Source organism: Choloepus didactylus, chromosome 2, assembly GCF_015220235.1.
Source record: "Choloepus didactylus isolate mChoDid1 chromosome 2, mChoDid1.pri, whole genome shotgun sequence".
NCBI lineage: Eukaryota > Metazoa > Chordata > Mammalia > Pilosa > Megalonychidae > Choloepus > Choloepus didactylus.
Window position 1 is genome coordinate 129,108,785 of NC_051308.1, and position 23,193 is coordinate 129,131,977.

Here is a 23,193-nt window from a genome sequence, read left to right on the forward strand (position 1 = left end):
TGAGTCCCTGTGGCCGGAGGGTAGCCGCTGCATAGTGGAATGAAAGTGTGAAAGCAATTCTCGCGTGATGTAGAGTTGCTGTAGTCAGGAGAGGGGCGGAGGCCTAAAGGTGCACCACGTGGGGATCGCAGCCAGAGCTGAAGCTTGGGCGGGCGTCTAGTTTGGGTCTAGGTTGGAGTTGGAATCGTGGAGATGAGGAAGGAAACTCCGCCTCCTTTCGTACCCCCGGCGGTCCGCGAGTGGAACCTTCCCCCTAATGCACCCGCCTGTATGGAGCGGCAGCTGGAAGCTGCGCGGTACCGGTCCGGTGAGTGGAGATTCAGGGCCTGGGAGCTTCCTCGCCCCGGCCGCAGCGCTCCTTCCCTGGGACTGATTCACCCAGCCCACTCCCTCCCCCCATGCCATCCTGGTTCCTGCCTGGCTTTGCTGAGCTCAGCCTCCAACCCTGCCCCGTGTTCCCGAGCCTGTCAGAAACGGACCCGGCTCGCGTGCTGCCCGGTGTGGTCACCATGGAGACAAGTCCTTCCGCATTCGCGCGCTGACAACTTGTACCCTTTGTAGATGGGGCGCTCCTGCTCGGGGCCTCAAGTCTGAGTGGCCGCTGCTGGGCTGGTTCTCTCTGGCTTTTCAAGGACCCTTGTGCCGCCCCCAACGAAGGCTTCTGCTCCGCCGGAGTCCAGACGGAGGCCGGAGTGGCTGACCTCACTTGGGTTGGGGACAGAGGTATCCTAGTGGCTTCAGATTCTGGTGAGTTGCTTTCCTCTCATCCACACAGGTGGACCTAAGGCTAGGGGTACGGGTCGGGCAGAGCATCTCAAGCAGTGCTTGGAGAAGCCTGAGGGTGTTGGCCCCAAATGCGAACTCTTGTGTGAGTGGGATAGCTTTCCCAAGATTCTGAATTGTCTGGTGGGATTTCCTGGCAAAATTCATAAGGAATTTAAGAATTAGATTGGAATAGTTTTTATTCTGTGTAGCCTCTTCTCCCTCCCTTCAGCCCAGACCAAGGATAATCTTGCATGATGCTGAAACTAATCTGTATAGTCTCTTCCCAATTTGTCTTAAATGTCTTTATTCTGCTTTCTTTGTTTTGAATGTCAGTTCAGTAATAAGGCTTTGTCGTTTAAAAATAATCAGAATTTGAGATTTGGCAGGCATTTCCGGGAAGGATAAAAGTGGAACATTAAAGATTGAGCCTCTCACAGTTGAACACTGCATGTTCAAGGCAACTTTTGGGGGATTCTTGTATTCAGTCAGCCACTGTGCAAGATATTCACTTTATTCAACAAATATTGATTAAGACTGTAAGACATTTATTCCAGTGCTTCAAAGATTTGTTAATATCTGCATAATTGGGAAAGTTGAACCCCACTGGACTGTGTACTGCACAGACAATTGTGGAGACTTCATCATTTCCTCCTGTGAGCTCATTTTTCAATGTCTTCTCACTGGAAGTGGAGTAATGGATTTACCAGACCTTCCATCTTTCCCTCTCTTTCTAGAGGCTTCTTCTGCCCACCCCCAATCCCCTACTCCCAGTTATCTGGTCTGAAAAAACAGTAATATCAGCATAAGGCCAAATGACTTGGAAGTTAACTAAACCTCTAAAGATGTGGACTTTGCTTTTACAGGAATAATTTTCTTTGTTAATTTATTAATGATTGAGTCCTAGAAGTGAATTACTGTCTTAGTAAGACAAGCCCATGTTTTCTTCACGTGTCCCACCCTTATCCCATCCCCAACCAGGTGCTGTTGAATTGTGGGAGCTAGATGAGAATGAGACACTCATTGTCAGCAAGTTCTGCAAGTATGAGCACGATGATATTGTGTCTACAGTCAGCGTCCTGAGCTCTGGCACACAAGCTGTCAGCGGTAGCAAAGACTTCTGGTAGGTCCCTGGTCTCATTGCTCCACTCTTTGCTTCCTTTAGGTGTCCTTACTATTTTATTAGCCTCATTAAGTAATGTTTTGTGAATTTTTTGAGAATCCAATGACTAATTATGATAGATAAATAAGAATTCCTTAGAAATTTTGTAGTCCATTATAATAGACCATAGCAAAAGTCTAGCAGGTAAAGACAGAAAAATTGGTCGTGTTGCTTAAAGGAAGTGCTTGTTTGAACACATTTTTATGTAGGTAGTCTGGGCCAAGATTAAGTTTCTGTTTCCTTTTGCTCTTAGCATTAAGGTTTGGGACCTTGTTCAACAGACGGTTCTGAACTCATACCGAGGTGAGTGAGTGTTCCTTCCCTTTCAGTCCTGGCCTTAGCAGTTTTGTTTTTATTCTTCCCTTTGGGCTCCCTGAACTTTGCATGGATGTCAGAGACAGCAGTTCCATGTTCTCCTGCCTGATAGTTTTCTTCCAGTATTAAAGTCAGGCTCCCATATCTACCCCTCATCCTTTTCTGAATTTCCTTATTTCTGTTGTTGGCCTCACCATCTTCTTGGCCATGTGGGCTCAAACTCTCAGTCCTCTTCCACTCCTTTTGCTCCCCCACTATCACTTGGTCACCAAATTCTTTCAAGTCTTTTTCCATTTGGTCAATCACCTTTCTTTCCCTTATGCGCCCATTCACTTTCAGGCTTTACCTCACACAGACAGTGGCACTCATCTCTCCACCTATAATCTTTGGCTGTTTTGGTCTTTCATTGTTTTTTTTCATGTCATGGTTTTCAAACCCCTTTAGTGTCACTCCCCTATCAAGTATACCGTATTAACTAAACCCAATCACAGTAGATCTTGACATTCTCAAGGGATAAACTCTTAGATTTGGGAATTGCAAACTTATGAGTATCACTTCCAGACTATTTGTTTTTCAAGTGAGAACCATCACTTTCTTCTAATTTACTTCTTTCTGCTCACTTTCATTAAAAATACTGGCAGGTAACTTTATGTTGGGAGCCATTTTTCATGAAGATAGGCTTTATAACGTCTCTTACCCAGAGATTTAGATGCTGGTGATCACATGGTTTACTCAATGGCCAAGTACCTTTTTATGCCGATTCTAACTTCAAAGTGTGTGATTCAGTTTTGTGCCAGAGCGAAATCACAAACTGATACACATCTTGGACCTTCAGGGTCATTTGCAGACAATCAAACAGTAATACTAAAACACCGATGTTTAAGCTATACTTGTCTTGTATTTCTTAGACATGTCATGTGCTTTCCTAGTTAATGCTACTTCTTTTCCAGCATTTCCTCCACTGAGACTTTTTCTTTTGTTCTTTGTGTTTAAGTGTTATTTCCCCACTGAACCACAAATCCCTTTAGGGCAGAGGGATATGGGTTCTTTATTTCTCATATCCCCCATGGTGCTTGTCCCAGAGTTTTGCTTTTTTAAGTGAGCGATAAATTCCTTTTCTAATTTATCATTGTGTTAGCTTTCCATGGGTTTTAGAATGAAGGAAGAATTTAGGAAGGTAATCAATTTAATCCCATTCTTCTACCTCAGGGCATGGCCTTGGGAAGCTTGGTTAAATGACTAAAATAAACTGGTTTCCACAACCTACAATTATCATGTAGCAATGGACTTCAAAGTTTTTTGCATATATACTGCCTAAAAGAATTTTGAAAAACAGTACCCCCTTACACACATTTTCAAATTGATGTAAGAAGAATTTGGTGTAAATTTAAATAGTTCAAAGGAGGTGATTTCTAGCATATTATTTGCTGTATACTTGCTTTAAGCATATTTTTGTCAAAATCTTACATGTGTAGATTAAGCCCACTTAATTTATGCAAAATGTCTACCAAGTAGCTTAACTGGAAAAATCAACCCATATTGTTAAATCAGTTAGCCAAGTTAGACTTAACTTTCTTTCAGAAACAGTCTAACTTCATTTTTAAATTCAGATAAATTTGTTAAATATGTCCTGATGACGACTATGTGTCGTATTTTTCAATTCTCGTTGTTAGCTAGAAACGGAGAGAAAAGTCACTAAACCACATTTTTGTCTGTGTTGTGAATGAAATAAGGTCAAGTCAGTTTTTCTGATCCAGATACTCTCTATTTTGCTCTTTGCCTCCTGGGGAAAAGCCCCTTTTGTTCATCAGTTTGGAATCCTTAGGTTTAGACATTCTTGAGCATTGCCCTATGGTAAGATTTAGGATACATGAGAGCTATATATTGATTCTATAATGTGGGAAAAGGATGATTATGAAAGTAGAGGTAGGAAAAGAGAACTGGCAAGACTATAGGCACTTTCTCAGTTCAATTTTAGGAAATAGAACATTGGAGAAATTGATTCCCTTAAAACTATCAGTAACTGGGAACCCCCTGGAAAGTTTTTGTATGCTACCCAGAGGTATGTGTACTCCAGTATGAAAACTGCTATTCTAATTATTTAGTCCCTACATCCAGAATATCTTAACTATACACTGTGCTATTTTTTCTCAGCCCTAATTTCTCCTTCATTGTCTTTACTAATTTATTTTTCACCCACGCCATTTTAAGTGTTATGACTCCTATTCCATCAATCTTTCTTTTTATATTTTGTCTTCATCCATAATATTTCAAGAAATCTGTTAAATTGCATAGTGGAACCAGGCCTGTTTCTCATACCCTGCCCCTTGGTGGCATCTGGGCTTGCCTTCTTGTATTGCCCCCAGCTTCTTCTTGATCATATTTCTCTTTCTTTCTTCTTTACAGCTCACTCTGGGCAGATCACCTGTGTTGCTGCCTCTCCCTACAAGGACTCGGTGTTTCTTTCTTGCAGTGAGGTGAGATATAGCCTCTTCCCCTTTCTTCCCGCTTCCTAGCCATACCCACACCTTCCACAGGCCAAAGACTGTTTGCTTTCTAGTGTGGAGACCTCCTGGGCATCAACTGCTTCTTTTTTTTTTTTTTTTTTTTTTTTTTCATTTTTATTGAGATTGTTCAGATACCATACAATTATCCAAAGATCCAAAGTGTACAATCACTTGCCCCTGGGTACCCTCATACAGCTGTGCATCCATCACACTTAACTTTTGTTCAATTTTTAGAAACTTTTCATTACTCCAGACAAGAAATAAAGTGAAAGATGAAAAAAGAAAAAAAAGAAAAGGAAACTCTAATCCTCCCCTATTCCTAACCAACCCCCCTCAATTGTTGACTCGTAGTATTGGTATAGTACATTTGTTACTGTTTATGAAAAAATGTTGAAATACTACTAACTGTAGTATATAGTTTGTAATAGGTATATAGTTCTTCCCTATATGCCCCTCTGTTACTAACTTCTAATTGTATTGTCATACATTTGTTCTGGTTCATGGAAGTGATTTCTAGTATTTGTACAGTTGATCATGGACATTGCCCACCGTACGATTCAGTTTTATACATTCCCATCTTTTGACCTCCAACTTTCCGTCTGGTGACATATATGACTCTGAGCTTCCCCTTTCCGCCTCATTCACACACTATTCGGCGCTGTTAGTTATTCTCACATCTTGCTACCAACACCCCTGTTCATTTCCAAACATTTAAGTTCATCCTAATTGACATTCTGCTCATACTAAGCAACCACTCCCCATTCTTAAGCCTTGTCCTATGTCTTGGTACCTTATATTTCATGTCTATGAGTTTACATATTATAATTAGTTCCTATCAGTGAGACCCTGCAATAATTGTCCTAATGTGTCTGGCTTATTTCACTCTGTATATTGCCCTCGAGGTTTTGTCATCAACCCATTTTTTTTTGATACGGTTTTGTTCACTCACCATACATTCCATTCAAGTAAACAATTGATGGTTTTCTGCATGGTCATACATTTATCTGTTCACCACCTTCACCACTATCTATATAAGAGTATCTACATTTCTTCCACAAGGCAGGAGGGAGAGTCGAAGAAGGTAGAGAGGCAAAAGAAAGAGGAAAAAAAAAATGACAGCTAGGAAGCAGCAAAAGGAAAAATAACCTTAAATCAAAGTAGAATAAAGAATCAGACAATACCACCAATGTCAAGTGTCTAACATGCCTCCCCTATCCCCCCCTCTTATCTGCATTCACCTTGGTATATCACCTTTGTTACATTAAAGGAAGCATAATACAATGATTCTATTAGTTACAGTCTCTAGTTTATGCTGATTGCATCCCTCCCCCAATGCCTCCCCATTTTTAACACCTTGCAAGGTTGACATTTGCTTGTTCTCCCTCGTAAAAGAACATATTTGTACATTTTATCACAATTGTTGAATACTCTAGATTTCACCAAGTTACGCAGTCCCAGTCTTTATCTTTCTTCCTTTCTTGTGGTGTCTCACATGCTCCCCACCTTCCTCTCTCAACCGTATTCATAGTTACCTTTGTTCAGTGTACTTACATTGTTGTGCTACCATCTCCCAAAATTGTGTTCCAAACCACGCACTCCTGTCTTCTATCACCCTGTAGTGCTCCCTTTAGTATTTCCTGTAGGACAGGTGTCTTGTTTACAAAGTCTCTCATTGTCTGTTTGTCAGAAAATATTTTGAGCTCTCTCTCATATTTGAAGGACAGCTTTGCTGGATACAGGATTCTTGTTGGTTTTTCTCTTTCAGTATCTTAAATATATCACACCACTTCCTTCTTGCCTCCCTGGTTTCTGCTGAGAGATCCACACATAGTCTTATTAAGCTTCCTTTGTATGTAATGGATTGCTTTTCTCTTGCTGCTTTCAGGATTCTCTCTTTGTCTTTGACATTTGATAATCTGATTATTAAGTGTCTTGGCGTAGGCCTATTCCTATCTCTTCTGTTTGGAGTATGCTGCGCTTCTTGGATCTGTAATTTTAATGTCTTTCATAAGAGATGGGAAATTTTCATTAATTATTTCCTCTATTATTGCTTCTGCCCCCTTTCCCTTCTCTTCTCCTTCTGGGACACCAATGATACGTACATTATTGTACTTTGTTTCATCCTTGAGTTCCGGGAGACGTTGCTCATATTTTTTCATTCTTTTCTCCATCTGCTTCTTTGCGTGTAGGCTTTCAGGTGTTTTGTTCTCCAGTTCCTGAGTGTTTTCTTCTGCCTCTTGAGATCTGCTGTTGTATGTTTCCATTGTGTCTTTTATCTCTTGTGTTGTGCCTTTCATTTCCATAGATTCTACTAGTTGTTTTTTTGAACTTTTGATTTCTGCTGTATACATGCCCAGTGCTTCCTCTACAGCCTCTATCTCTTTTGCAATATCTTCTCTAAACTTTTTGAATTGATATAGCATTAGTTGTGTAAATTCCTGTATCTCAGTTGAAGTGTACGTTTGTTCCTTTGACTGGGCCATAACTTTGTTTTTCTTAGTGTAGGATGTAATTTTCTGTTGTCTAGGCATGGTTTCCTTGGTTATCCAAATCAGGTTTTCCCAGACCAGAACAGGCTCAGGTCCCAGAGGGGAGAAATATTCAGTATCTGGTTTCCCTGTGGGTGTGTGTTAGAAAATTGCTCCACCCTTTGATGCCTCAGGTCACTGTGCTTTTCTGCCCAGCAGGTGATGCCTGTTAGCCTATAATTCTTGACTGGTGTGAGGAAGTATGGCCGTGTTCCCCCAGGCTCTGGGGTCTGGTTCTGAATGGAAAGGGCCCACCCCTTTCCTCCTAGAGAAGACAGACCCCTCAGGTGGAGGTCATTAGCACTTCAGTGGTCTCGCTCTCTGCTTGTGGTATCTCCACCCTTCCTGGAGTCACAGCCCTGGAAACTGAAAATGACTGGGGCTTTCTCCACTGAGCCAAAAAAGAAACAGAGTCTCCTTCAGACCCAGTCCAAGGCGACCCTCTGGCTCTCCCAGGTCAGTCGTCACCCAAAGCCTCTGTCTGTTTTTTGGGAATGCGTTCCTGTAGTGAGCAGTTCATACTCGCTACTTAAAACCCCAGTTGGAGATCAGCTGAGCTACATTTGCTTGCTGGGAGAGAGCTTCTCTCTGGCACCACGAGGCTTTGCAGCTCGGGCTATGGGGGAGGGGGTTTCACGACTTGGTTCCGCAGGTTTTACTTACAGATTTTATGCTGTGATCTCGGGCATTCCTCCCAATTCAGGTTGGTGTATGATGAGTAGATGGTCTTGTTTGTCCCCCCGCAGTTATTCTGGATTATTTACTAGTTGTTTCTGGTTTTTTGTAGTTGTTCCAGGGGAACTACTTAGCTTCCACTCCTCTCTATGCCGCATCTTGCCCAAGTCCTATCAACTGCTTCTTTGAATTGTAAAGTTTTCTTTTTTTTTTTTTCTCTGTTTCTTCTTCCAGGACAGTAGAATTTTACTCTGGGATACCCGTTCTCCCAAGCCAGCATCACAGTTGGGTGAGTCTGAGAAGTCAGTGGTAGGAGATTGGTGCTAGGAGCCCACCTGGGAGAGGCTTTCCTTGGCCAATGTCAAAGGCGCAGTTCCTCAGTCACTGTGACATACATGACATAGTCTCCTCCTTTTCCCCTGAGGCCCTGCTAACCCTATTTTGTGTGGTGAGTACCAAGAGAAAGGCCTGGTTCCTGAGTGGGTGATTTACTTTCTTAAATGGATGGACAAATAGCCCGAGTTGTTATCTTCATGATTTGTGCTTGAAACTTGTGACTCATATGTCCAGAAAAGACAGGAGGCCAATGGATAAATTATGGAGGTTATGAATTTAAGGATGAGGACATGACTGTCTTACCTGGGTTTGGGAAATTGAATAAAGGTGTTCCTGGGATTTAGAGTAACTTGAATTGAGAAGCTTCCCTCTTTTGGGCTCTGTGAGTCTTGGCCCAGACTCCTGTTCTCTCCTTTGCAGGCTACACTGCCTCTGGCTTCCTTCCTACCTCACTGGCTTGGCATCCTCAGCAAAGTGAAGCCTTTGTCTTTGGTAAGGCTGCGTGTCAAACCACATATTGTCAGGGAAGGGGGAGGAGTGAGAGAAAAAGAACAAACTCCATAGCGTACAGGGCTCTAAATGTGCAAGTCTCTTCAGCACATTTGGACTCTTGATGAATTATGCTAATGGAGGGGAGGAGAAACAGGATGATCTACAAGTAGTTTTAGTTTAGCTTTGGAGAGCACGATGATTTTCCCCTGGTAGATTTGCTTTTGTCATGGTTTGTACTGGTGCCTATATTCTGGGCATGGCTAGGAGACAGAGAGCCACAAGGCAAGTAGATTGCTATATCTACTTAACGTAGCAATGGGTGGTTCTATGGATAGTTGCGGTGCTAGGATGCTGATGAGGCTATGCGTGTTTCATGTAGTTTGTGGTTAAAATAATAACTCCCTCATTAATTAACTTAATTCTTACAACCATCCAATTGACTAATTATTCCTATTTTACATAAAGAAGAAATGAAAGCTCAGAGTGGTTAATTTGACCAAGGTTGAGGAACCAGGATTCAAGGTCAGGCCTGGCTGAATCCAAAGTCCATGATCTTAACCACTGCCATGTGTTCCCGCTGTTTTCTGTAGGTGATGAGAATGGGACTGTCTCCGTTGTGGACACCAAAAATGCAAGCCTTGCCCTCAGCTCAGCTGTGCACTCCCAGTGTGTCACTGGGCTGGTGTTCTCACCACACAGGTAGTTCTTTGTCATCAGGGGCCTCATAGGTATGAATGGGCACAGCAAGGGGGGATGCTGTGTTGGCAAAGCATCACTTGATCAAATAGTGCCTTAGAGTGGACACTGCTCTAGCTAAAGTTTTAGAACATCAAAGGACTCTTTAAGATATAGTCCTTGGGGTTGTGGCGTCTCTCAAAATATGTTCAATACCCAAAATAATTGCTATTGTAGGGTTAGGACTGTGTGGTTAGAAAAGCTTTATTTCCTTTGAGTCTTTCTGGGGTTGTTGCTGAAGCTGCAGGGAGGGACCAAATGAGCTGGTTAGTTGCCAGGATGATTTACAACCCTGGCCATGCTCCAGTTTCCTTGTAACTTGTGATGTAGACTTGAGTGATAACCAGGGCTTAGCCTTACAAAGTCGGGATCAGGGCACTTGCTCTTCTGGGTCAGTTTATAGTATGGGTTGCTGAAGTGGGGGTCTCAGTCAGGATTTTGTCTTGGGATCCATGGGCTTTACCTTTCACAATCCTCTTTTCCCTCTGCCAGTATTCCGTTCCTGGCCTCTATCAGTGAAGACTGCTCACTCGCTGTGCTGGACTCTGGCCTTTCTGAGGTGTACGTATGGAATAGAAACCTATAATCAGGAATTAGGGCAGGGGAACAGCGAGTGGCTGGGTCCTTTTTCTCTTCGACAAAATGCTTTATCTCTTTTGAAAGAAAAATTTTCCATCTGTATCTGATGGAAGGAAGGCACACTGTTGACTGTATCCCTGGTTCTGGGGCTTACAACCAGCTTTGTCCCTGTAAGAGTTTGAATGTGGGTAGTGGGTGGAAATCCTGAGCCTGGCATTCCTGCCTTCTCCCAGAAGGGAGCAGTAGCTACTCTTCACATAAATAACCATATATAAGAAATGCAACTTGCCTAAGGTGAAAGATACCAGGCAAGAGACCTGAATTCTGTTCTGAGCTTTGCCGTGATTTGTGCTTGATTCTGGCCCATATCACTAACCTCACTGTAGCTACCATTTCTTCATCTATAAAAATATCAGACTGGATTGGATGATAGACAAAGTCCCCCGTGAAGAGCTGCATTGCTGTGCTGGTGATGCAGGTATACACTTGGTGAAGTACATATGTGACACATCCAAAATGTGCCCTGGATGGGTTGGGTTCACTTCCTTCTCCAGACCTTTAATATGCTTTTTCCTCTAGTCTCTACCATGCCCAAACTTTTTTTTTTTTTTTTTTTTTTCTCTTCTAGGTTTAGAAGCCAAGCCCACAGAGACTTTGTGAGAGATGCTACTTGGTCCCCACTCAATCACTCCCTTCTGACCACAGTGGGCTGGGACCATCAGGTCATCCACCATATTGTGCCCACTGAACCTGTTCCAGTCCTTGGTCTTAAGAGTGTTGCTGAGTAGATTGGACTTAAGCAAAAACAAGTCCCCTATGAGTCTCCACTCCCAATATCCCTGCCCTTTCAGTTTGTGAAACAAGATAGGAGCCTTATATAGTATGTTGATAGGCTACATCTACACAGTTAATAGGCATTGTCTTCAAGCCTGGGGGTGGCTGGATTCTGGGATCCTGGGAGAAAAAATTTTTTTCAAAATGGATATGTATGTTTGTGTGTTTGTCTTGAAAGTGGGTGTAGATAAAGTTTTTGGTGGTGCTGAGAATTTTAAAAAAGTCCTATTCCTATGTAGCTAGCTATACATGAAGTACTGGTTACATCTGGGTAGGGTAAGGGATGTGGGCATCCCTAGATTCTTGGAAGCAGCTCTTATACTACTTTATTTTTTTTTTTATAGAGTTTTATTCCCTGTATCATGGGAAATACATTCATGAAAATCTAGCCCAGCTCCCTTTGATGTAGAGCCAGGACACAACCACAGTTTTGCACAAGTCCTTGCCATTAAACTGAATTAGACATCCATTTTTAGGCTGAATAAAGAGTATGATTGGTGCATTTGTAATATGTGCTCCCTCTCTCCCCAGGGGAGTTGTGTTTATGAGAGATGAGTGTTTTTCTGTCATAGGTTAGATCCCGTAGAAAAAAGTTTGAAGATGATGGAAAGCTTAAGGGCATTCCGGTTAAGTTTAAATTTGAAAACTGACAGACTTTTGCAGGGAAATCTCTGCCCCCTTTATCACCAGAAAACAGCCTGGGTCCAGATCTTTCCCACCTCTGGGGCCCCCTTCTCTATGTAGGGAGTCTGAATGCTGTATTTGTGGACTCTGAAGATTTTAAATTCTGGCAGCAGGGAGAGAATCAGAAATAATGGTTGTGAAATAAAAAGTTTAGCATTTGTTGGCCTTCCTTTTTAAAGCATGTGTGTTCTCTGTGCATTTAGACGTATTTCAACTTGAACCTCATTGGGGCTGACTGGCTCCTCAAAGAGTGGTCCATGAAATAGAAGCACTGGCACCATCCAGGAGCTTATTAGAAATGTAGAACCTCCAGACCTACTTGAATCAGAATTCACCTGTTCACAAGCTCCTCAGGTGACTCCTACATATTAAAGCTTGAGAAGCACTGATGGAGATTACCTATTGGGAACTACAGATGGATCAGGACCCAGGCAGAGTAGGAAGCTATGGAGTATCAGAAGCTGTCAAACACTGTGGGATTCAGTGGTGAACAAGATAGCCATGGTTATCCTTTTCCTTAGTAGCTTAGTCTAGGGAGAGACACAGGATGAAATTAGTATTTAAGTGATAGCCACAAGAAATAAAGATTGCTAGAAAATGGGGATCCTCCCTTGAGCTGGTGGAGAATGCAGGGGTATTGGGCTTCCCCACCTCGATGGTTGTGGACTGGTGGTTTGATGGGTTGAGTCCTCTACCACAGGACTTGCCCTTGGGAAGACTGTTGCTGCAAAGGAGAGGCTAGGCCTCCCTTGAATTGTGCCTAAGAGCCCCCTCCCGAATGCCTCTTTGTTGCTCAGGTGTGGCCCTCTCTCTCTAGCTAAGCCAACTTGAAAGGTGAAATCACTGCCCTCCCCCCTACGTGGGATCTGACACCCAGGGGAGTGAATCTCCCTGGCAACGTGGAATATGACTCCCGGGGAGGAATGTAGACCCGGCATCGTGGGACGGAGAACATCTTGACCAAAAGGGGGATGTGAAAGGAAATGAAATAAGCTAAAGTGGCAGAGAGATTCCAAAAGGAGCCGAGAGGTCACTCTGGTGGGCACTCTTACGCACAATGTAGACAACCCTCTTTAGGTTCTAGTGAATTGGAGTAGCTAGCAGTAAATACCTGAAACTATCAAACTACAACCCAGAACCCATGAATCTTGAAGATGATTGTATAAAAATGTAGCTTATGAGGGGTGACAATGTGATCGGGAAGGCCATATGGACCACACTCCCCTTTGTCTAGATTATGGATGGATGCGTAGAAAAATGGGGGAAGGAAAACAAACAAAGGCACCCAGTGTTCTTTTTTACTTTAATTGCTCTTTTTCACTTTAATTTTTATTCTTGTTATTTTTGTGTGTGTGGTAATGAAGATGTCAGGGATTGATTTTGGTGATAAATGCACAACTATGTAATGGTACTGTGAACAACTGAATGTACGCTTTGTTTTGTATGACTGCATGGTATGTGAACATAGCTCAATAAAATGAATTTGAAAAAAAGAAAAAAAGAAAATGGGGATCCTAACCCAGTGACAAAGGGGTAGTAAAGCTCCCGTAATAAAATAACATTTACATTGAGTCCTAAAGGTTGAACATGAATTAGCAGATAACAATCGGGGTGGGGAAGAATTTTAGATGAAAGTAATAGCCTGCTGTGGAGGAGCTTGGGGGGCATGATAGGAAAGAAGGTTACTGCAGCTAGGGTTAAGTGAGGGAGGATGTGGTGGTTTGAAGCTGTATGTACCCCAGAAAAACATGCTCTTAAGTCAAATCCTTTACTGTGGGTGTAAACCCATTGTAGGGACTTTTGATGAGATTACTTCAAGTAAGGTTTGACCCACCTCAGGAGAGGTCTTAATCCTTTTACTGGTGTCCTTTATAAATGGGATGAATACCAAGAGAGGGTGAGAAAGCCATGGAAGCAAGAAGCTGAAAGCAACAAAACCTGGAAGAAGAGAAGGCAGACACCAGTGGATGCCATCATGTGCCTTGCCATGTGGCAGAGGAGCCAAGGAACACTGGCAGCCAGTCTTCAGAAGAAAGCATTGCCTTGATGATGCCTTGATTTGGACATTTTCATGGCCTCAAAACTGAGCAAATAAATTCCCATTGTTTAAGCCAACATATTTCTTGGTATTGCTTTGAGTAGTCTAGGAAAATAAAACAGTTATCTCTTTTACTCTTAAAACAAGACGAGGTATGCATTTTCATTTTCACATGGGCATGCTTGGCAATGGTATCTTGAAACAGGTTATTTTGATATGAAAAAATAAAATTTCTGTTGCTTGTTATTTTAAAAAAATCACAGTTCTTCGCTTAATTTAATGGTCCCTAGATTGTAAGCTCTTGTAACAGTCACATCTATTCCTGAATTGTAATGGCTACCTCCAGATTCAGAGATGCTGATCCCTTTGTGTATAACCTGAACGATCTCCAGAACTTTGGGTGACTGTGTGACACCTGAAACTCAAGAGCTAAAGCTTGGCAGATGTGAGGGTCAGTATTAGCGCATACGGCAACTGTTAAAAAGCTGAAAGAGAGTCCAGACTTCAATTGGAGATATGAATGAAGCAGATCTGGTTAGGACTAGGGCAAATTGGACCAAAGGGTAAAGGATGTTACTGACTGTGTTTTAAAACTTCAACTTCCATATGAGACCAAGAGAAGAGATGTTTACTTGGTGCAGGATCTGTATTTCCTAAACAATTTAACTCGTATTTGTTCAAATACTGTAATTACATAGAACTTTGAATAGGAAGTGAGAACTGGTAGGTTTGTACAGGTTAGTGTGAAATAGCAACACATCCCAAAGTAATTTGGGCAGAGAATAAAAATATATATGCAGGGGGCCCCTGAGGAGCTGGGGGAAAATGTGGAAGTGTTGGATTTCCTCACCTGGATTATTGCTAATGTTCTCACAAACATTGAGGACTGGTGGTTTGGTATGCTGAGCCCTCTATCTTGGGGCTTGCACTTATGAAGCTCATTCCTGAAAAGGAGAGGCTAAACCTGCTTATAATTGTGCCTAAGAGTCTCCCCCTGAGTACCTTTTTGTTGCTCAGATGTGGCTCTCTCGCTCTAGCTAACCCAACTCGGCAGGTGAACTCACTGCCCTCCCCACTATGTGAGATGACTCCCAGGGGTGTAAATCTCCCTGGAAATGCAGGATACGACTCCCAGGGATGAATCTGGACCCAGTGTCATGAGATTGAGAACATCTTCTTGACCAAAAGGGGGATGTGAAATGAAACAAAATTAAAGTTTCAGTGGTTGAGAGATTCCAAATGGAGTAGAGAGGTCACTCTGGTGGGCACTCACACACTATAAAGATAACCCTTTTTAGGTTTTAATGTATTGAAATAGCGAGAAGTAAATAGTTTCAGTAAACCTGAAACTATCAAACTGTAACCCAATAGCCTTGACTCTTGAAGATTTTCGTATAGCAATGTAGCTTACAAGGAGTGACAGTGTGATTGTGAAAGCCTTGTGGATCACACTGCCTTTATCAAGTGCATGGATGGATAAGTAGAAAAATGGGGAGAAAAACTAAATGAAAAATAGGGTGGGGGGGATGATTTGGGTGTTCTCTTTTTTATTCTTTTTACTTTTTATGGTGTAAGGAAAATGTTTAAATAATAGACTGGGGTGATCAATGCACAACTATATGATGGTACTGTGAACAGTTGATTGTACACCACAGATGACTGTATGATCTGTAAATATATCTCAATAAAATTGAATTAAAAAAAAAAAAGACAAGACGAGGTTAGCAGGAGCTGAGTCACAGGTGCTGTGAGCTAGGGTAGGTCTCCCCAATAGGGAAGTAACAGTTGAATATGCTTTTGAAATAGTTTACACCACTATGGTTTGGAAGGGAACTATGGAAGCTTGAAGGGGCCTGGTTTTCTTTCCTTGCCCCTAGGCTGTTAGGGTGTAGGCAGGTGAGCTAGGCTTGGTCATTTGGACATGCCTATCTGGGCCTTAAATATGGAGGCACTGATGCAGATATTCACAGTGAGGTGTTACAATGGTGAGTTAAGAGTGATGACAATGTGAGCGACAATTACAACTGGCAGCAGGACCAGTCACAGCAGTGAGCTTCCTAACCAGACTTCCAATGGCAGGATCCTAATATGTCCTTTGTGGCTAATCTTTCTTGGCTCCTGCCTGTTTCTGTAGACAGATTCTTTAGTACTTCTACTGATAATGAGTTGCCTTACATCTTCCCATTGACTGCCTGTTTTGATTAAGTTAACTTGAGTTGGTTTCTATTGTTTGCAACACCAGCATCCTGACAATGGGGAAAATGCTACAGGGTCTATGAGGTTGGGACTGAAGTTGACAAAGTTATGGGATACCTTCTGAAACTGGGCTCATCACTGCCACCAGGTATAGCAGCCATTTCTTCACTTATTGGTTTCTCTGAAGGGTTTTTTTCCTTTTCTTTCTGGCCCTTTACTGTTCACTCCAAGCCCCCCCCCGCCCCGACTCTCTCTGGGTCCCATCCTCTTTGATGGCTAACAGAGAGGTCAGAAAGCCCCCTTCCTACCATGTACTTTAAATATAGTGTTGTAGATACAACTGGTTCCCTAATGACTATTTTTCCCTCTTCCTCCAGATTTTTTCCAGCTATCAGGTGGCATGTCTTTTAGGGTTGAGAAGAAAGCTAGAAAGAACTTGGGTCTTGGATGATGGTACTGAGCACCTGAATTAAGCAACCCTGGAAACATCCTATTTTGGATTTCTTTTAATGGGTGTTATGCCACTTCTAGTTGAGTTTTCTGTTGCACACAGAATTATTTGTATTATTAAGTACAAATAATCATCATGATTGTATTTTTCAGTGCTTACGCTTTTAAGCACTCTATTTAAAGCATCACTTTCAATTATCAGGATAATCTAAAGAGTAATTATTATTTTCATTTTATAAATGAGAGAACAAGCTCATAAAGATTAAGCAACTTAATCCACGATCATATAAGGTCCTAAGAAAAACAGATGGTACACTCAAGATAATTTGAGGAGAGTTTATTTACAAAGGGATTAATTCCAAAGGTTTAAGTGGGAGTGGTATAAGGGATCATCAAGGGCTCTGGTGCAGGAACCCCAGGCTAGCAACAGTGGAGCTATAATCACCTCTAGACCCAAAGGCAAGAGGGAGAGTTCCCTGAAAGTGGAAGAAGAGGTGGTTGTGTAGAGAAGGGTGACTTGAGAGGAGCTGTCACCTTTAAGGGATACAGCCACCTTGATCCACAACAATTAAGCACTAACTCCCTGTTCCCTACCCACCACCACAGCCCCTGGCAACCTGTATTCTAGTTTCTGACTCTATGAGTTGGTTTATTCTAATTATTTCATATCACTGAGATCATACATTTGTCCTAACCATTGGTTAAGAGTGCACTGTTTAATTCCCACAATTTGTGAATTTTCCAGTTCTCCCTCTGTTATTGATATCTAGCTTCCTTCCATTGTAGTTAGAGAAGAAACATGATATGATTTCAACATTTCTGAATTTATTGATGCTTGTTTTGTGACTTAGCGTGGTCTATCCTGGAGAATGATCCATGTGCACTGGAGAATTATATTCTGCCGCAGTTGGGTGAAGTGTTCTATTTATATTCTATTAGGTCTAGTTGGTTTAGAGTATCATTCAATCTTTTATTTCCTTATTGAACTTCTAATTGTCCTACCCATTATTGCAAGTGGCGTACTGAAGTCTCATACTATTAATTTAGAACCGTCTATTATTCCCATCAAATCTGTCAATATTTGCTTCATTTATTTTAAGATTGTGCCATTAGATGCATATGTATTTTTTATTTGTGATGTCTTCTTTTAAAATTGATCCTTTTATTAGTATATAGTGACATTCTTTGTCCTTCATAACAATTTTTGAGTTAAAGTCTATTTTATCTGATAATAGTATATAGCTACGCCAGCTCTCTTTTTGTACTATTTGCATGGTATATATTTTTTCCATACTTTCACTTTCAGCCTTTGTGTCTTTGAATTTAAGGTGAGTCTCTTGTAAACAGTATACAGTTGGAGCATGTTTTTTTTTTTTTTTTTAAATCCATTCTGTCAATATTTGCCTTTTGACTGGAGAGTTTAATCCATTTACATTTAAAGGAACTGCTGATAATGCAGGACTTTCTTCTGTCATTTTGCTACATGGTATTCGTATGTCTTATGCCTTTTTGTTTCTCAAGTCTTCCATTAAGGCCTACTTTCATACTTTCTTGATTTTTTGTAGTGTACCATTTTGAGTACCTTATAATTTCTTTTGTGAAATTATATTTATGAAAATATATTTTTCATGCGTTTTCTTTGTGATTACCATGGGATTAAAAGTTAACATCCCAAAATTGATTTGACACCAACTTAACTTCAATAGCATAGACATGCACTGATCCTATACCCTTTCATCTCCCTACTTTTTTGTTTTACTTTTTACAAATCATATCCATATATTTCGTATGCCCCAAACCATAGATTTATCATTACTCTTTAGGCATTAGCATTTTAGGACCTGTGAAAAGTAAAAAGTGGAGTTACATACCAAAAAATACAATACAACTGTACTGGCCTTTATAATACCCATATGGTTACCTTTGCTGGAGGTCTTTATTTCTTTTTGTCACTCAATCCATTGTCTAATGTCCTTTCCTTTCAGTCTGAAGAACTAACTTTAGCATTGCTTGTAGGGCAGGTCTAGTGTTATTGAACTCTCTCAGCATTTGTTTATCGGGTAATGTCTTAATATCTCTTTCATTTTTTTTTTAATAAATTCAAACTTACAGTAACAGTTGCAAAAATAATACAAACCCCATACACAGAACTCCAGCATACCCCAACCCCCCTTCCCCAATACCCCAATCTACCAACTTTAATATTTTGTCACTTTACCATTGCTTTCTTTCCCTCCCTCCCTCCTTCCCTGTCTATCATCCATCATCTATTGCTCTGTCTTCTGAACATATGAGAGCAAGTTGCACACATCCTTGAACAAATAATATAATTCACATATACATTTCCTATGAACAAGAATATTCATTTATGTAATCACATTAAGTATAGTTAAGAAGTTCAAGAAATTTAACATTGATATAAAGCTTACATTCTATATTTCCTTTTTTTCTTATGTCCCAATTGTGTCCCTTTGAGCCTCTTCTCCTCTATTCTTAGATCTCATCCAGGATCATCTGTGGCATTTAACTCTCATTATCTATTTAGACTGTCTTTTTTTTCAATTGTGGAAACATATATACAGCATAAATCTTCCCATTCCCATCCCTCCCAAGCATTCCATTTAGTGGGATTAATCACATTCACAGTGTTGCAATGCCATCACCTTCCCACCATCCATTACTAGAAATTTCCCTTCACCCCAAACAGAAACCCTACACTCATTTCTTATTAACTCCCCATTGCCCTTTCCCCTACTTCTCATAATCCATACTCTACTTTTCATCTCTATGATCATATTCTCTGATACTTTCTTTGTGTTTACCGTGGGGCTTAAATTTAACATCTTGTCTATAGCAATCTTGTATTCTTTGATACCAACTTAACTTCAATAGGACACATAAACTAGGTTCCTATACTCCATCGTTCCCCCACCTTTATGTAGTTCTTGTCAAAAATTACATATTTTACATTGAGTCCAAAACCACTGATTTATCATTACTCTTTATGTATTTTAGATCCTATAGGAAGTAAATAGTGGAGTTACAAATCAAAAATACAGTAGTATTGGTATTTATATTTCCCATGTGATCTTTACTGGAAATCTTTATTTCTTCATGTGGTTTCAGTCAATTGTTTAGTGTCCCTTCCTTACAGCCAGTGCAATTCCCTTTAGCATTTCTTATAGGACTGATCTACTGGTGATGAAGTCCCTCAGCTTTTGATTATCCAGGAACGTTTTCATCTCTCCCTCATTTTTAACCTCCAGGTGTTTGTGAGTTTTCCAAGTCTCTGATGATTATTGACTTCTGTTTGTATTCCCTTGTGGTCAGAGAATGTGCTTTGAATAATTTCATTTTTTTAAAATTTATTGAGGCTTGTTTTATGTCCCAGCCTATGGTGTATTCTGAAGGAAGTTCCATGATCATTAGAGAAGAATGTGTATCCTGGTGATTTGGGATGTAATGTTCTATATATGTCTGTTAAATTTCTCTATATCTCTCTCTCCTTTCTTTGTTTCTCTGTCAGTAGGGCTCCCTTTAGTATCTGAAGTTTTATTAGCAAAATCGCTCACCATTTGTTTGTCTGTGAAAAATTTAAACTCTCCCTCAAATTTGAAGGAGAGCTTTGCTGGATAAAGTATTCTTGGCCGGAAATTTTTCTCTCTCAGAATTTTAAATATGTCATTCCACTGCCTTCTCACCTCCATGGTGGCCACTGAGTAGTCACTACTTAGACTTAGGCTATTTCCTTTGTATGTGGTGAATTGCTTTTCTCTTGCTGCTTTCAGAACTTTCTCCTTCTCTTCAGTATTTGACAGTCTGATCAGAATATGTCTTGGAGTGGGCTTATTTGGATTTATTCTATTTTGAGTTCACTGGGCATTTATGCTTTGTGTACTTATATTGTGTAGAAGGTTTGGGAATTTTTCCCTGACAATTTCTTTGAATACTCTTTCTAGACCTTTAACCCTTCTCTTCCCCTTCTGGGACACCAATGAGTCTTATATTTGGACGTTTTATTTTATCTGTCATATCCCTGAGATCCATTTCAATTTTTTCGATTTTTTCCCCATTCTTTCTTTTGTTCTTTCATTTTCCGTTCTGTGGTTCTCAAGGTTGCTGAGTCATTGTTCAGCTTCCTCCAGTCTTGTACTATGAGTATCCAGAATCTTTTTAATTTGGTCAACAGTTTCTTTTATTTCCATAAGATCTTCTATTTTTTTATTTACTCTTGCAATTTCTTCTTTATGCTCTTCTAAGGTCTTCCTCATGTCCTTTATATCCTGTGCCATGCTCTTCTTCATGTCCTTTATATCCTGTGCCATGCTCTCATTGTTTGTCTTCAGTTCTTTGATTAATTGCTCCAAGTTCTGTGTCCCCTGTGATCTTTTGATTGGGTGTTTGGGTTTGGGTTAGCCATATCATCTGTTTTTTTCATATGCTTTAAAATGTTCTGTTGTTTTTGGGCTCTTGGCATTTGCTTTACTTGATAGGGTTCTTTTAGGATATGAAGGATTATTCAGACACCACTCTCTAATTTGTCAGATCTACAGCTTGGTAGTGTACACTTTCTCTAACTAACCAGCAGATGGCGTTCGTGAGTCACCTATTCCCCTCAAGTCAGTTCTCCCCAACTTTGTCTCTGTGGTGTGTGTGGGTCTGTTTCTTGTGGGGTCCAATTGGTGCACCAAGTTTGGGTGTTTTGTTGGTGCTGTCCGCCCTGAATGTGGGGTGTGTGTCTGAGCGATTAGGGAGGGAGGGCAGCTTTAATACTCAAACCTCCCAGGTGTTCCTGGAGATTTAAGGCTATTGCAAAAGTCTAAACCTTCATGTCAGTCTCTCCACAGATTGTCTCTGCCACTGACCCACAAGTCCTTGGTACTGGCATAGGGTCCCTGGGATTTCCGGGTGGGTTCCTCTTCCCAGCTGTGCTGTTCTAGGGCTTCTGCTGAGGGAAGGTTGTGCTACGTCACAAGTGTGCACCATCCCTCAAGGGAAGCCCTGGGCCACCAGGTCATGCAGGGGCGCTCCCAGCCTGCTGTAAAGATGGCTGAATGGGGAGTGTTAATTTCCCCCTTTTCACACAGCTCCGCCTTCCCAGCTCTAGGACAGTTAGTTGTGGGTGAGCACGATATTGTGGTGTGTGCGCGGTGTTGCCGGAAACACTTCCTGTCACACTAGGTCCCTTGGAGCAGCTCTGGGCTGTGGCTCTGGCACCAGGCAGGAGCATTCCCAGCCCGCCAGGAGGATGGCTGCAAGGGGTGTGGTTTTTTCCCCTTTTGGCTCACCTCTGCCCTCCTTGCTCCGAGACAACTAGCAGTGGGTGCGTGGAAGGCTATCTTCCACTCCAGATATTGAGGCATTCATACAGCCCTTTCCTGCTGCGCTTCACTGTGTGGTTCTCGCTGCTGAATCTGCAGCCACTTTTGGGTTTTTTTAAAAAAGAACTAGTCCACCTCCAAATGCCAACCCATGAGTTCCCTACACTGCAGTGTGGATGCCAGACATTCAACAGGCTCACTCACTTGTTTCAGAATGCGGACTCCAGGTTTCACCAAGTACACAGTCCCTGTGGATTCAGCAGACCTTGTCCAGCTGGTGAATTGCTGGAACTGGTGTTCTGGGTCACTTTCTGGCCTCTATCTGGTATTTTTCATGGAGGTGTTTTTTTGCCCTGTATCTCCTAGCCACCATCTTAGGTTCTCCTCCTCTTTCATTTTTGAAAGACAGTCTTTCTGGATAGCAATTGTTTTCTTTGTGCACATTGATTATTTTGAACCACTGACTTCTTTCTTCCATGGTTTCTGGTGAGAAATCAGCACTTATTCTTAGTGGGACTCCCTTGTACATAGCACATTACTTTTCTCTTGCAGCTTTTAGGAATCTCTTCTTGTTCTTAGCATTTGAGAATTTGACTACATTGTTCTTTTCAAGTTTATCCTGTTTGGGCTTTTTTTGTTTTTGGACTTCCTGAGTATGCATATTCAGGTCTTTCATTAATTTGTGAAATTTTCTGCCATTATTTATTTGAATTTTCCTTCTGTCCCCTTTTCTCCTTTCCCTCTCCTGGAACTCCCATAATGCATATGTTGGTACACTTGAATCATTTCAGTTGTCTTTGAGATCACTGATTCTTTCATCTGCCACCTCAATCTGCTGTAGAAACTATCCAGGGAATATTTCATTTCAGTTATTGTGTTGCTCAAGTCCAGTATTTGTTTGGTTCCTATTGAGAATCTCGAAGAGATTCCCATATTGTGCATTCATTGTTTTCTTCGTATCCTTTAGTTCTTTCTCCATGTTTTCCTTTATCTCCTTGAATATATCAAAGACCATTTTTTACAAGTCTCTTTCCAGTAATTCCAAATTCTGATCCTCTTCATTTGGTCTCTGGATTTTTCTCTTGTTGCTTTGGATGGGCCATCATTTCCTGTTTCTTTGTTTGTCCTGTAATCTTTTATTGGACACTGTATATTTTAATATTTTAAAGTGTTAACTCTGGGATTTTGTCCCTGAGCTGTGTGTTCCTTAATCTTGTATGTAGCTGGTGATATGACAGATTTCCTTCAGAGCCAGGTGCTAATAATAACAAAGAAATGAAGGCAAAACATGCCTTGTACAATCTTTGCAAATTGGCTCTGCTGGTGCTCCCCTTCAGAGTTTAGACCTCCTATCAATAAAGTTAACTGAAGTGAACATGATGTGCAGGGCCCTCTCCATTTTTCTGCATCTTGTCCTAGGCTTGTCCTGGGCTTGTGCTTGCATGGGGCTTTAGGAATTCCCGTTAGCAGGAATTCAAATGCCTCCTCTACTCCCTGTGAAACAGACTTCCTCTCCCTCCTGGGTGCTCTATTGTATATCTTAAAGCAGGTAAAACTTCTCCTCAGGTCACTTTGACTT

General features: G+C 41.3%; 1 protein-coding gene across 1 annotated transcript; it reads left to right on the top strand.

The window, feature by feature from the left end:
* Positions 1 to 4: 4 nt before the first annotated feature.
* Positions 5 to 11,787, top strand: WDR77 (WD repeat domain 77). The gene is made up of 10 exons (XM_037826387.1): positions 5 to 307; positions 562 to 747; positions 1,744 to 1,885; positions 2,178 to 2,227; positions 4,646 to 4,716; positions 8,184 to 8,238; positions 8,706 to 8,777; positions 9,368 to 9,476; positions 10,005 to 10,073; positions 10,720 to 11,787. The coding sequence occupies exons 1-10, from the start codon at positions 193 to 195 to the stop codon at positions 10,877 to 10,879; spliced, it is 1,029 nt and encodes a 342-aa protein (XP_037682315.1). The 5' UTR covers positions 5 to 192; the 3' UTR covers positions 10,880 to 11,787.
* The last annotated feature ends 11,406 nt before the right edge of the window (positions 11,788 to 23,193 follow it).